This window comes from Muntiacus reevesi, chromosome X (genome assembly GCF_963930625.1).
Source record: "Muntiacus reevesi chromosome X, mMunRee1.1, whole genome shotgun sequence".
Lineage (NCBI taxonomy): Eukaryota > Metazoa > Chordata > Mammalia > Artiodactyla > Cervidae > Muntiacus > Muntiacus reevesi.
Window position 1 is genome coordinate 98,392,608 of NC_089271.1, and position 14,627 is coordinate 98,407,234.

Consider the following 14,627-nt stretch of genomic DNA (forward strand, 5'->3'; position numbering starts at 1 on the left):
ATCTCATTAGAACTGATTCAAATGAATCCTTTTTAATGGCTGAGTAATATTCCATTGTGTATATGTACCACAGCTTTCTTATCCATTCGTCTGCTGATGGGCATCTAGGTTGCTTCCATGTCCTGACTATTATAAACAGTGCTGTGATGAACACTGGGGTGCACGTGTCTCTTTCAGATCTGGTTTCCTTGGTGTGTATGCCCAGGAGTGGGATTGCTGGGTCATATGGCAGTTCTGTTTCCAGTTTTTAAGGAATCTCCACACTGTTCTCCATGGTGGCTGTACTAGTTTGCATTCCCACCAACAGTGTAAGAGGGTTCCCTTTTCTCCACACCCTCTCCAGCATTTATTACTTGTAGACTTTTGGATAGCAGCCATCCTGACTGGCGTGAAATGGTACCTCATTGTGGTTTTGATTTGCATTTCTCTGATAATGAGTGATGTTGAGCAGTCTTTACACTACCTTCTATTGGATGGGCTCTGGTATAATCAAAAGAAAGGTATGCCAGGAGTGAATTTTGGTGGTGTTGGTGAATTGGAGGAGACCTGTCACAGTAAGCATTTAGTAACTGTATATTATGAAAATTAAATGGCTCTGAGTTGAATAAAATCTTTTTTTCATCTCTTCTTTCTCCTTCCCTTTGTCTTCTATTCCTTTCCTCCTCCTCTGAATATGGAACTCACAGATCTCTCCAAGTTGGTGCCTAAGAAGATGATAATCACACAAATGAGTCAGTTCTACATGGCTGGCCTTGGGCTTCTCTTCCTGATTAATATTCTCCCTGGAACAACTGGCCAAGTGGAATCAAGGCGACAAGAACCTGGAGACTTTGTGAAGCAGGATATTGGCGGGTAAGTGTCCTTAACTCCCAGAACAAAAGAAGACTGTGATAAATTATTGACTTTGGTCAAAGTTTTTTTTTTTTTTTTAGTTTAAGTATGGTTGAGTTACCATATTGTGTTAGTTTTAGGTATAGAGCAAAGTGATTCAGTTATATAAATATTCTTTTTTTCAGATTATTTTCTATTATAGATTGTTACAAGATATTGAATATTGTTCCCTGTGATATACCAATAAATTCTTGTCACTGTGTACCTGTTAATCCAGTGGTCTTTTATACCTCCCCTATCCCTTTCCCCTTTGGTAGCCTTCAGTTTGTTTTCTGTCTGTGCGAGTTTGTTTCTCTTGTGTATAGAGATTCATTTTATTTTTCAGATTCCACTTATAAGTGATACATAATATTTGTCTTTCTCTAACTTATTGTACTTAGTATGATATTCTCTAGATCCATTCACATTGCTGCAAGTGACAATATTTTGTTCTTTTATGGCTTAGTAATATTCCACTGTGTATACATACCACCTCTTTTTTTTTTTTTTTAATTCTTTATTGCAGTATAATTGCTTTACAGTGTTGTGTTGGTTTCTGCATACAACAACATGAATCAGCCATAAGTGTGTGTGTGTGGGTGTGTGTGTGTGTATATATATATCTCCTCACCCTTTTGAATCTCCCTCCCACTCCCCCCACATCCCACCCCTCCAGGTCATCACAGTCACTGAACTGAGCTTGCTGTGTTACAGCAGGTTCCCACTTGCTATCTCCTTGCCGCGTGGTAGTATTATATGTGCCAATCCCAATCTCCCAATTTATCCCAGCCTCCCCTTCACCACCTGTGTCCACAAGTCCATTCTCTATGTCTGTGTCTCTATTTCTGCTTTGCAAATAGGTTCATCTGGGCCATTTTTCCAGATTCCATATATATGCATTAGTATACAATATTTATTTTTCACTTTCTGACTTACTTCAGTTTGCATAGCAGGCTCTAGGTTCATTCACCTCAGTTTAAGTGACATTCATTGCTGTTATGGCTGAGTAGTATTCAATTATCTTAGTGTACTCTAAGTCTTTCCATCTTCTATCAGCATTTTCAACGATAATCTCTGGGGCTGAGGGCTATAGAACTAGACAAATATGTCCTTAGAAACTTAACCCACAAGGCCCTTTTTACTCTTTATTCTAGTGTAGAAGAAAAAAAAAGGACTAATTCTATCTTATTAACTTCTCATGTATCTGATTTCATTGGGCATGATAGATATTCTAAATAAGATGGAAGTTCTAAATAAATGAATCTTACCTCTTCAAATGTTAAAGGCTTTTTAATTTTAACTCTGGGAATAACGTTATCTAAAAGATATATTACATGTTATCTAATAATACTAAAGAAGGATTTTGAACAGAATAGTCCTTCTTCATGGTGACTTTCTGACCATCATAAAGAGCATTCATTATGTTTATTCTAGATCTGCTGTTTTCTTTTTATGTCTCCATCGTCAGTGTTAGTTGTCACCTCTCCTGTTTATATTGATTTGCTTATATCCTGTTGGTGCTTTGCAAGCCAGATGATTGAGCCTTTTGAAAACTATATTAAAGAGAATGCCAGGACATCCTGCTTGGAAAAGCAGAGACAAGTGCTTGTATTTAATACAGAGATATTAAAAACTTTTGGGGGGACTTTACTTTCTTCCATGTCCAATACAATTCATGCTTTGGAGGAGATAAAACTACTAAAAGTCTGGCTCTGAATATTAGTATTGGCATTATATTTGCATTTGCTGTAAATATAGAAACCAATACAACATTAAAATGTATATGCTGGAGGGATGGGATGGGGAGAGAGGTGGGAGGGGGGTTCAGGATGGGAACACATGTAAATCCATGGCTGATTCATGTAAATGTATGGCAAAAACCACTACCATATTGTAAAGTAATTAGCCTCCAACTAATAAAAATAAATGAAAAAAAAAAAGAGAAAAAATAATGTATATGCTGGTAGCTCTGATACTTAACAGCTGCTACTTTTTGTTTGCTTGTTTTCATACATTCTTAACGATGTTTCTGTGTGTTGAATAAAATCCATTTGCTGCATTATTTTATCCACCTTTAGTGGATTATTCAATTAAATCGCGTGGTTGGCTACTCAAGCAGCTTCAAAAATCAACAGTGGTTTATTAACCAATACTTTGTTTAAATCATGTTCTAAATGCAATGGCTCTCTGTAGGCTTAAGCAAGGAAACAGGTTGCACACTTGGAGAATTTGATTTAGTAACTTGGGGGTAGTACCTAAAAATCTGCATTTCTATCAAGTGCCTACATGATTCTGATGCAAGGAATGTTTGGACAATACTCTGGGGACACAGTCGATGTTTTCAAAGAGCTTACAGTATAGTTAGGAATATTGGGTTCAGAAATTTTAGAATAGCAGACATGGGAAAACCCATTATTCTGTGCATGACAAAATTGGCTTCCAACAAAGGACATTTACTTTTCTAAGAATTTACAGAAAATTAATAGTAGAGATAGGTCTAAAACGCCACTCTCTGATTCCTAGTCCCATATTTTTAAAGAAAAGCTGCAAGGAACAATTTCAGCTTCCTGTAATATATTTCTTACACTCCTGTTTCCTGGCTCAGTATTTTGACCATTAACAACTGAGAACTGTATGTGTGAAAAGTGTTAGGTTGGACCATTATGAAAATATCATTACTCTGGGTCAAAATTGTTGAATATAAGCAACTTAATGATGGGTCAAGCTAAGTAGCAAGTAAGTGCCAAATGGATCTTCTATCCCAGTCTGTATATCGAGATTGCAGGGGGAAATATCAATAACCTCAGAAATGCAGATGACACCACTCTAATGACAGAAAGCAAAGAGGAATTAAAGAGCCTTTTGATGAAGGTGAAAGAGGAGAGTGAAAAAACTGGCTTAAAACTCAACATTCAAAAAATGAAGATTATGGCATCTGGTCCCATCACGTCATGGCAAATAGAAGGGGAAACAATGGAAGCAGTGACAGACTTTGTTTTTTGGGGTTCCAAAATCACTCTGAACAGTGACTGTTGCCATGAAATTAAAAGGTCCTTGCTCTTTGGAAGAAAAGAAATGACAAACCTAGATAGTAGGTTAAAAAGCAGAGACATTACTCTGCCGACAAAGGTCCGTATAGTCAAAGCTGTGGTTTTTCCAGTAGTCATGTATGGATGTGAGAGCTGGACAATAAAAAAGGTTGAGCACCAAAGAATTTATGCCTTTGAACTGTGGTGCTGGAGAAGGCTCTTGGGAGTCCCTTGGACAGCAAAGAGATCAAACCAGTGAATCCTTAAGGAAATCAACCCTGAATATTCATTGGAAGGGCTGATGCTGAAGCTCCAATACTTTGGCCACCTGATGTGAAGAACTGACTCCTTGGAAAAGACCCTGATGCTGGGAAAGATTGAAAGCAGGAGGAGAAGGGAGCGACAGATGGTTGGATGGCATCACTGACTCAATGGACATGAGTTTGAGCAAGCTCTGGGAGATAGTGAAGGACAGGGAAGCCCGGTGTGCTGCAGTCCATAGAATCACGAAGAGTCAGACATGACTGAACAACAACTATCCTGGTCTGACTGTAATTTTTTGAAACCTGAGATGTGTGTCAGTCAGGATCCCAAAGAAAACAGATGGGGAATTTCAATTAAGACTATTTGAGGAGAGTATGTTTGCAAAGGGACTAATTGTAAAGGTATGATCTGGGTATAGGTACACTCCAAGGACTAGAACAAGAACCTAAGGCCAGCAGCAGGTATGTCATATAAAACAAGTCTTTTTAAGAGTGCAGAGATCTTTAGTGGAGGAGCTTTCACAGAGAGAGAGCTAAGAGATTACATAGCCACACTTTCCCCTTCTTCTTCCCTCTGGTCTTCTGCCTACCTGAAGCCAGAGACTGTGGCAGCCCTGCTGATATAGTTCACATAAGTTATCCTTATAAGAAAGCGAACACCCAGGTGGGATACATGAGTCAGGTGCTCGGGCCTGGTGCACTGGGAGGACCCTGAGGAGTCGGGTGCGGAGGGAGGTGGGAGGGGGGATCGGGATGGGGAATACGTGTAACTATATGGCTGATTCATGTCAATGTATGACAAAACCCACTGAAATGTTGTAAAGTGATTGGCCTCCAACTAATAAACTAATATTAAAAAAAAAAAAAAAAAAAAGAAAGTGAACAGGTTGAACACGAGTATATAATATATCTGGAAGAAGGAATGATAGACACTGGGCACAAGGCCTTGCTAAGTCACTTCAGTCGTGTCTGACTCTGTGTGACCCCATCCCTGGGATTCTCCAGGCAAGAACACTGGAGTGGGTTGCCATTTCCTTCTCCAATGCATAAAAGTGAAAAGTGAAAGCGAAGTCACTCAGTCGTGTCCGACTCTTCGCAGCCCCATGGACTGCAGCCTACCAGGCTTCTCCGTCCATGGGGTTTTCCAGGCAAGAGAACAAGGCCTTACATGACACCAAATCACCACTTTTTCTGCATCAAGATTCCATAGTAGTGGCAGTGGTGGGCAGATATTGTGAATTTAAGAGGAAATGGTTGAATTAATTATCTCCTTGTCATATTCATAGCCTGACTTGGTGCCACTGTTCCAAAGGTTCTCCTAAGTGTCTGCTTTCATCATGAAATATATTTTCTTGGTTCTCTTAACCTCAGAATAAACTGGCACCTGTGGCTACACATGTATTGGGTTGGCCAAAAAGTTCGTTTGGGTTTTTCCATATCATCTTACAAAAAATCCCAAATGAACTTTTTGGCCAACCCAATAAATACTAAGTTACTAAGACAAACATGAAGGATTTGGTTTTTATTTTACTTTAACTCAGTGAAAAATGTGAAAATGTAGGGCATATGTTGAGTGGGTATGTCTCAAGCTAATTTTGATTGAAGTGCAAGTATGTAAAGTCCAGTCTCTTCTGTGTGTATATAATCTCTATTATGGAATCGATACATTAATACTCTTACCATTCAATCTCCAAATCTTAAAATTTAAGAGCCAGATGTGGGACCTGAGAAGCCTTAAGTCCTAAGCTCTTATCCTGACCAAGAATCCTCCAAGAATCCTTCTTGCATTATGCTTTATGATCCAGTAGTAAACTGCATTACTACCATGGGCATATAGGTCTAGGGATGGGAAAGTGCTTCCTATATTGAACCATCTATAAATCCACCTTCCTCTAATGCCTACCTGTTTTAGGCTCCTGTGACACTTCCTTCCTATTTCACACTTCCTTCCTCTCAGAGCTACTCCATGCTTTCTTGTCTACAGGATAACTCTCATCACTTTCAACTTGTCTCCTCACATGATACAGTTTTCCAGACATTGCTTAAAACTTGGTACTCTCCTTTGCTCTCTAGATTTTTTGAAACTTAGTTCAATACTTTATTTTTAGTTTTCATATTCTATCATGTTACTTTAGAGCTTATACTTAAATAACTCTTACTATGTGCCAAGCACTATTCTAAGTGCTTTACATATGTTAATTCATATAATCCTTATAACAGATCTGCTAACTAGGTGCTGCTATTATTCCTGTTTCAGAGATAAAATAGAAGTCAAGTAACTTGCCAAAGCTCACACAGTTTAAAAGTGGCAGAGCCAGAACAGAAACCCAGTCTGGCTTCAGAGTACATGCTATTAATTGCTACAATGTATTGCTTTTCATGTGTTTGGTCACCTTTAAGTAAAAATTAGGAACATGTCCATATATTTTGTGTACATGAACATTTACTTAGGTATAGTACCCCCCCACCCTCTGAATATTTAATATCTCAGCCACATGACTGCCTGGCCAGTGCTACAATGGGGCAAGTGTAATTTTCTTATAGGACTTAGAGAAATAAGAAGTATCATTTTCCATTTTGAAGTAGAAACATAGAATTTGTAACACAGGACAGAGCTGGACATTTGAAGCCAGGGTCAAGAATACTTGGTAAATGATGCTCTGACTTCCTATTGTATCATGTCAGGAGGCAACGGTGTCTCAGTATTACTGATGGTAAAATGTGATCTCTTGGTTAAGATGATGACTCTCAGGACTCTCCACTCCAAGGATTCTAGCCACTGGGGTTGACTGAGAGATTTGAGCTCATGACAAGCTCATTGCTTTGGTCGTGGCCATGGATGTGGGATAGAGAGTAAATAATAATAGTGGAGAAGAGAATATTCCTAGTACTGTAGTTTCCCTTCATTTGTATCTTAATTCTTTTCTCCACATAGGCAGTGTTATAAATGGTTCTCAGGCTGGCCTATGAAAGTCTGTTTAATGAGAAATGTTGCTAAAATAGTGCTCGTGCATTGACAATTACAATCATTCAGACAAATTATGAGAAATAAGGACTTGTGTAGCCTTGCCTGAAAGACTAACTACCTTTTATGGCATCATTTCAAAGGAAGAATGGACCTTTATTTCTTTGCAAATTTAGAATACAACCCATTTTGTGTTGAGGTATGTCTGCTTACATTCACATATGAAATCATATCTCTAAGGTATGGTACCTTGGTATTTAATCATTCAGAACATACAGTAGTCAGATCTCAGAACATACAGTAGTCAGATCTTCCTGTGTGTTTCTGTGAAGCCGTGGCTTTTAGTTACTAAAAAGGTAGGAAGGACTTGGTTTTAATTTTACTTTAATTCAGCAAAGAGTGTGAACAGGCAGAGTACATAGTGAATGTGTGTGTCTTAAAATAATACTTGTTTAGTTTCAGAACAAATCTATGGGTGCCATTTAAGAAAAGGACAGCTGTCTGAGATGGATTGTGCATATTCTAGCCAAAAATACATTTATTCTTTTTTCTTAAGTGGCTTCTGTAAAAATATTAGAATGTATGTTACTGAGTTCCGAATATATAGCTGGTATCCCTAGTGCTGAATTTTTAGCTTGACCCTTCCACTTATCAGAATGACTGGACCTGGGAAATAAAAACATGAGGGGTATGGGGAAATGGTAAATAATCTGATATGGCTATCGTTTCTGGTCAGAAAAAGTACTAGAATTTGCAGCTGTAAAATTATATGGGAGGGATGGGATAGGGAGGGAGGCGGGAGGGGCGATTGGGATGGGGAACACATGTAAATCCATGGCTTATTCATGTCAATGTATGGCAAAAACCACTACAATATTGTAAAGTAATTAGCCTCCAACTAATAAAAATAAATGAAAAAAAACGTATATGGCGAATGGAATGCAGATTCACAGACAACCACATGATCTGAACAGGAATTTTTAAAACATACTTTTTAAAAAAATTGAGATATAATTGACACATATTAATAGCATTGTGTAAGTTTAAGGTGTAAAGTGTTATATTTTGATACATTTATATATATTGCAATATGATATAGTAGAGTTAGCTAATGTCTCTATCATGTCACATAGTTTCTTAGTAACTTTGAAGTTTATAATATAATATTGTTGACTATAGTCACTGTGTTGTATCTCACACCCCCAGAACTTATCTACTACTTGTAAGTTTGTAGCCTTAAATGACATCTCCCCAGTTCCTTACCACCCCCCAATCTTTGGTATCCACCATTCTAATGTCTATTTGCACAAGTTAATTTTTTTTTAGTTCCACATAGAAATGATATCACACAGTGAAAAAGGTGGCTTAAAACTCAACATTCAGAAAACTAAGATCATGGCATCTGGTCCCCTCACTTCATGGAAAATAGATGTGGAAACAAAGGAAACAGTGACAGACTTTATTTTGGGGGCTCCAAAATCACTGCAGATGGTGACTGCAGCCATGAAAGTAAAAGGTCCTTGCTCCTTGGAAGACAAGTTATGATCAACCTAGACAGCGTATTAAAAAGCAGAGACATTATTTTGCCAACAAAGGTCCGTCTAGTCAAAGCTGTGGTTTTTCCAGTGGTCATGTATGGATGTGAGAGTTGAACTATAAAGAAAACTGAGCACTGAAGAATTGATGCTTTGTGGTGTTGGAGAAGACTCTTGAGAGTTCCTTGGACAGCAAGGAGATCCAGCCAGTCAATCCTAAAGGAAATCAGTCCTGAACATTCATTGGAAGAACTGATGCTGAAGCTGAAACTCCAATACTTTGGCCACCTGATGTGAAGAACTGACTCACTGGAAAAGACCCTGATGCTGGGAAAGATTGAAGTCAGGAGGAGAAGGGGATGACAGAGGATGAGATGGTTGGATGGCATCACTGACTCAATGGACATGAGTTTGAGCAAGTTCTGGGAGATGGTGAAGGACAGGGAAGTGTGGTGTGCTGCAGTCCATGGGGTCGCAAAGAGTTGGACATGGCTGAGCAACTGAACTGAACTAGGAGAGTTAATCCTCATTGTCCACTGAGTTGGACAATAATAGCTGTAGCAATTTACATTCTCACCAGCAGTGCATGAAAGTTCCCATTTCTTCACATCCTTGCCAACATTTGTTATCTCTTGTCTTTTTGATAAAAAGTCATTCTAAAAGGTGAGTTGATATTTTATTGTGGTTTTGATTTGCTTTTATCTGATGATTAGTGATGTTGAACAACAATAATTGTTGGCCATTTGTTTGTGTCTTCTTTGGAAAAATGCCTACTCAGTTTCTTTGACGATTTTGTAATTGGATTTTTTTTCCTTTTGCTATTGAGTTGTATGAGTTCCTTATATATTATAGAATCCAATATACATATTATATTTATTTATATATTATGAATATATCTTGTTAATATTACTTTCTGCGTAGTTAGTTTGAATTTTTTTTATCTTTAAAATCTGTTCTCCCCCAGGAGATATACAGTATTAGAAAAAGATGCCAACCTTTTAATGAAGTAAATTTCTCCTGTCTTTGGGTTGTTTGATGAACTGCATCAGCAGCTCCACATCTGTGACTCTTCTGCTTCCCCCTGACATAAGCACATCAAGGTGCTTCCTCAATGTGGTTGAACTGATATTATTTACTTATCCTGAACTTAATCGCTCAGTGAGCTAAACTTTTCCCATAGCATAAAAGTGCATGTCTTTCACAGGTGTCTGGAGAAGGCAATGGCAACCCACTCCAGTGTTCTTGCCTGGAAAATCCCATGGACGGAGGAGCCTGATAGGCTGCAGTCCATGGGGTCGTGAAGAGTTGGACACGACTGAGTGACTTCACTTTCACTTTTCACTTTTCACTTTCATGCATTGGAGAAGGAAATGGCAACCCACTCCAGTGTTCTTGCCTGGAGAATCCCAGGGAGGGGGGAGCCTGGTGGGCTGCCGTCTATGGGGTCGCACAGAATCAGACACAACTGAAGCAACTTAGCAGCAGCAGCATTACATTTTCAGGAGTTTGGGGAAAAATGAATGATCATTCTCAATGTATGTTGAGTTTTACCATTTACAAAGTAATTTTATGTTTATTATCTTCTTTACTTATTTCTTCCAAAAACATTATAAATTGGGGACCTATTCCTATTTTGCATGCAAGGAAATAGTTCACATGATCGGGTAGTGGGAGTCAGAACTAAAACTCTGTTCATCTGACCCTAGTTCTTTGTATTTACCACTTTTCCATTTTTAGGACTTGATAAATGACTAAACTTGCCTAACCTATAGATAATGTATTAGATAATGTATAGATAATATAGATAATGTATTAGTAACATCATTTTCTTTTTTAATGATGCATTATTAATATATTTTGTCCAGCCAGTAATGATAGATAGAAGGCAAAGCAAGCATGGTTATTGCATCAGTCTCATCAACGTAATATGCATATGGCTTTAAACAATCCCTTTCTTTTGTTGGTGTCTCAGGCCATCCATCTGTAAAGTGAAGGCAAATACATACATGATCTCTAAAGTCCTCCATAATCCTGACATACCATAATGCTTTGTTGTTCCTCCAAACTATTTTGAATGGGTACAAACTATAGCAGCTTCAGCTTGTTGCAGTTCAGTTATTGAAAAAGAGAGAGTTCTAACTTGGGTTCTAAATTAAACCAGCTTCCAGCTGCCCATGCAATAATTTAGAGCACATTGGGAGAAAATTTTATTAGTAATCAAGTCAAGTAATCAAAATCATAGAGCAATCTATTGAAAATTGTTTTTGGAATGACATTAAGCATTGATTTTTGACTTAAAAGTTTAAAAGTTATTAGTGACTAATGCTGCTAACAAATCAAAACAGAGTCAGCAGGGGGTAGAAATGCATCGTCAAGGAACTTATTATTTCAGTAAAAGAGGTAGCACAGTATATGGGCTTATATTCAAGAATTCTGAACCGAAATTAAAAATTATGTTCAGGGGCTTTACAATTCCCATATATAGATCCACCTGGAGTAGGTAATCTCTGAAGCCCTTTATAGCTTGTCTATGACTCTCTGATGATTCTGCTTTTTATCCCCCTCCAGTAATCAAAAAAATGGCTTTTCATTCAATTCCTAGACCTGTTTCCCAGGAATCAAATTAGGCTAACCAGGGTCAAGATTCCCCGCAGTGAGAGTCAAGGGAAAATGAGAAAGAGGTTTTCACAAAATCAATTAACCTCCCACAGCCTCTCTCCCTACAGCCCATGCAAGATAAATTCAGAATATTGGAGATTAAGCCAGATGTGAGCTGAGACCTGACAGGATGTCTGTATTTATCTCCTCAACATATTGATGTCAGTTTGTTAGCTCTGCACTATAGTTTCCTTCTTTTATGTGTCTGGTATCACTTCTGGTACTCTTTTCACTAAAACAGCCAATCATCTCTAGTCTCACTTGTTTCCAGTGCCTCTTGGCCAAAGCTTTCCTTATGGCTTTGACAGATGAGGGTGCTTATATTTTGTCATTATTTACATTTGAATAATGTATTTGAGTCCATGGGGTCGCAAAGGGTTGGAGATGACTGAGTGACTTCACTTCACTTCAGTGTATTTGAGTGCATAAACTACTATCTTAAAGAAGACAAAACAAATTTTGAATACATTTAGATATTAAACATCAAATCTGGAAATTTTAATATATTATTTAATATTAATACAACATATCTGTGAAGTTATTTTAATTTTCAAAATGAGAAAGCTGTTACAAGAAGTGTTATGTGACTTGCTTATGGTCACTCAACTAATAAATTCAAATTCTTGTCTCCAGTCTAGTTAAACCTAATTCCCCTTTTCATTCCACGTGTATCTATTTTTTATCATTTGATTCTCTCAGCACACCTGTAAGCAAGGGAGAGATTACTTGCCTTATTTTACCTTCTTTTTTCCTGCTCTGCTTTTTTCTATAGACACATAGTTGATGCTCGTTAAAGATGCATTGAATGATTACATGAATTGAATTAGGTTTATGAATTAAGGAAATTGGTGTTCAAAATGGCTTTTGACAGTTTAACAGCTAGCTGGCAGTGTAGAGTGAGAACTATTCAGTTTAGATGTTCCTACTATTCCATGTGCTTCCCTAGTGGTTCAGATGTTAAAGAGTATACCTGCAATGCGGGAGACCCAGGTTTGATCCCTGGGTTGGGAAGATACCCTGGAGTAGGAAATGGCAACCCACTCCAGTATTCTTGCCTGGAGAATTCCATGAACAGAGGAGCCTGGGGTGCTACAGTCCATGTGATCACAAAAAAGTCGAACATGACTGAACAAGTAACACATGCATACATACTATTCTGTAGATTTTTCTCTCTAAAGAAGACATATTGACTGCCTCTCAAGATTCCTCTCAACTGTTATGCTATGTCTTTTATTGTTCTGATTAACTAGATGCTAGGAATAGTTATTATATATCTATTAATGGCCACCTTCTGGATCCAAAGTAAGAATGAGTAAAACCAAGACCTACCGTCTTTGTTTTGGGGCCCTCTTGTTCATGAAATAAATTTTGATAAATGAACTTTATGCCAGGTATTATTCCCACAGACATCCTGTCTAAGATTTCTACTGGTTTTTCTTTACCACTGGGTTAGGGATGGACCATATGTTTGCTAAAGCTCATGCCAAAGTACTTGCTGGTTTGAGAGGTTCAAAGCCATTTAACTGGCCAAATCTACTGATTGATATTTTCTTTTTTTTTTTAATTTTTTTTTATTAGTTGGAGGCTAATTACTTCACAACATTTCAGTGGGTTTTGTCATACATTGACATGAATCAGCCATAGAGTTACACGTATTCCCCATCCCGATCCCCCCTCCCACCTCCCTCTCCACCCGATTCCTCTGGGTCCTCCCAGTGCACCAGGCTCGAGCACTTGTCTCATGCATCCCACGTGGGCTGGTGATCTGTTTCACCATAGATAATATACATGCTGTTCTTTCAAAACACCCCACCCTCACCTTCAGAAGTACAGAACAGACTTTTTATATTTTCTTGAATTAAAGTGTTTAGGCATGTAAGTATTTGCTATTAAGAACTATTGTCTTGTATCTCATTTTCTTCCACTGCCTCAGACTCTCTCCAAAGCATGCTCCAGATATTCCTGATGACAGCACCGACAACATCACTATCTTCACCAGAATCTTGGATCGTCTTCTGGATGGCTATGACAACCGGCTGCGACCTGGGCTTGGAGGTCAGTTATTGTTTTAAGATCTTCTTGGGTATTGTCTTCTAAAAAGAGTCTAAAGGTACCTTTAATAGTGTATTGATCAATGAGGTTAGTATCAAGTTGAGTTTCTTCCCTCTAAGCACTGGAAAAGTGTCCTCATCCTTCATTTCAATGGTTAGTCTCTCTGGTCTGGTTTTGGAAGGTTCTGAATTTCACTTAGGTAAATGCATATAGGGTCTTAAACCACAACATTTGGCCACAATCATTTCTGGTAATAAAATAGCAATCCCTGCCTGGATGGCAGATGTATCTCAGGAACAGCTGGGAAATATGTCTTTGTTCTAAAATTCCTGAGCACATATCAGCCTGATATTCCGAAGAGGAGAAATCTGATGACTAGATGGGATCTCATAAGGAAGTAAACATATTACAATACTTCATGGGCCATATTGAAAGGGCAAGCTTGCAAATGTATATACATTTAAAATTTTTCCTGAATCATTTGAAAATTAGGTGCAGATATTATAATCCTTTATCCATAATTACTTTAGTGTGTATTTTCTTAGAACATAAAAGTTATTTTGTAAAATTATAATGAAATTATAAATTCAAAAATATAACCTGACATAATACTATTTTCTAATCTATAGTCCATATTCAATTTTTGCCAATCATCTACATTTATTATATGACAGTATTATAAGAAAACTCTTTCCTTCTCTTTAGTTAATTAGGCAACTATCAGCATGAACAAATGGATTCTTATTTTATTCAATGAATTGTAATCCATTAATATTATTATTTGTTATTACCTATATTGATTAGAATTATTGCTCATAATTTCTCATATTTGCTTAGTGAGAGAGCCTCTTCAAGCTGACTTTTGATATATTTTCATTGTTGAGCACTTTTTGGCTTTATGGCATAACCATATTCCGTACTTAACTTGTATGCGCCCTTATTCAGTCTTACAGTCAATCATTTTTTCCAAGAAGAAATGGGATCTTTCTGTGTGGGAAATTATATTTAAAATCCAACTTCTATGTGCCAAATATTTTCATTGCTATTGGGTTTCTTTGTTTCTAAGATATTTCAGTGGACAGAATTAAGAAAATAGAAAATAATGTATATGTATATACACACACACACATATATATATACACACATCTGTATATATGCATATTTATACATATACACAGAGGAGCTTCCCTTGTAGCTCAGTCAGCAAAGAATCTGCCTGCAATGCAGGAGACCCCTGTTCGATTCCTGGGTTGGG

General features: G+C 37.6%; 1 protein-coding gene across 1 annotated transcript in view; it reads left to right on the plus strand.

Annotated features, from left to right (window-relative positions):
- The first annotated feature begins 712 nt into the window (after window positions 1–712).
- GABRA3 (gamma-aminobutyric acid type A receptor subunit alpha3) overlaps window positions 713–14,627 on the plus strand; it is a 136,099-nt gene continuing 122,184 nt past the window's right edge. Inside the window, exons 1-2 of the mRNA XM_065915015.1 lie at window positions 713–852; window positions 13,254–13,375. Of these exons, the coding sequence (XP_065771087.1) occupies window positions 713–852; window positions 13,254–13,375 (262 nt within the window). The remainder of the gene's footprint in view (window positions 853–13,253; window positions 13,376–14,627) is intronic.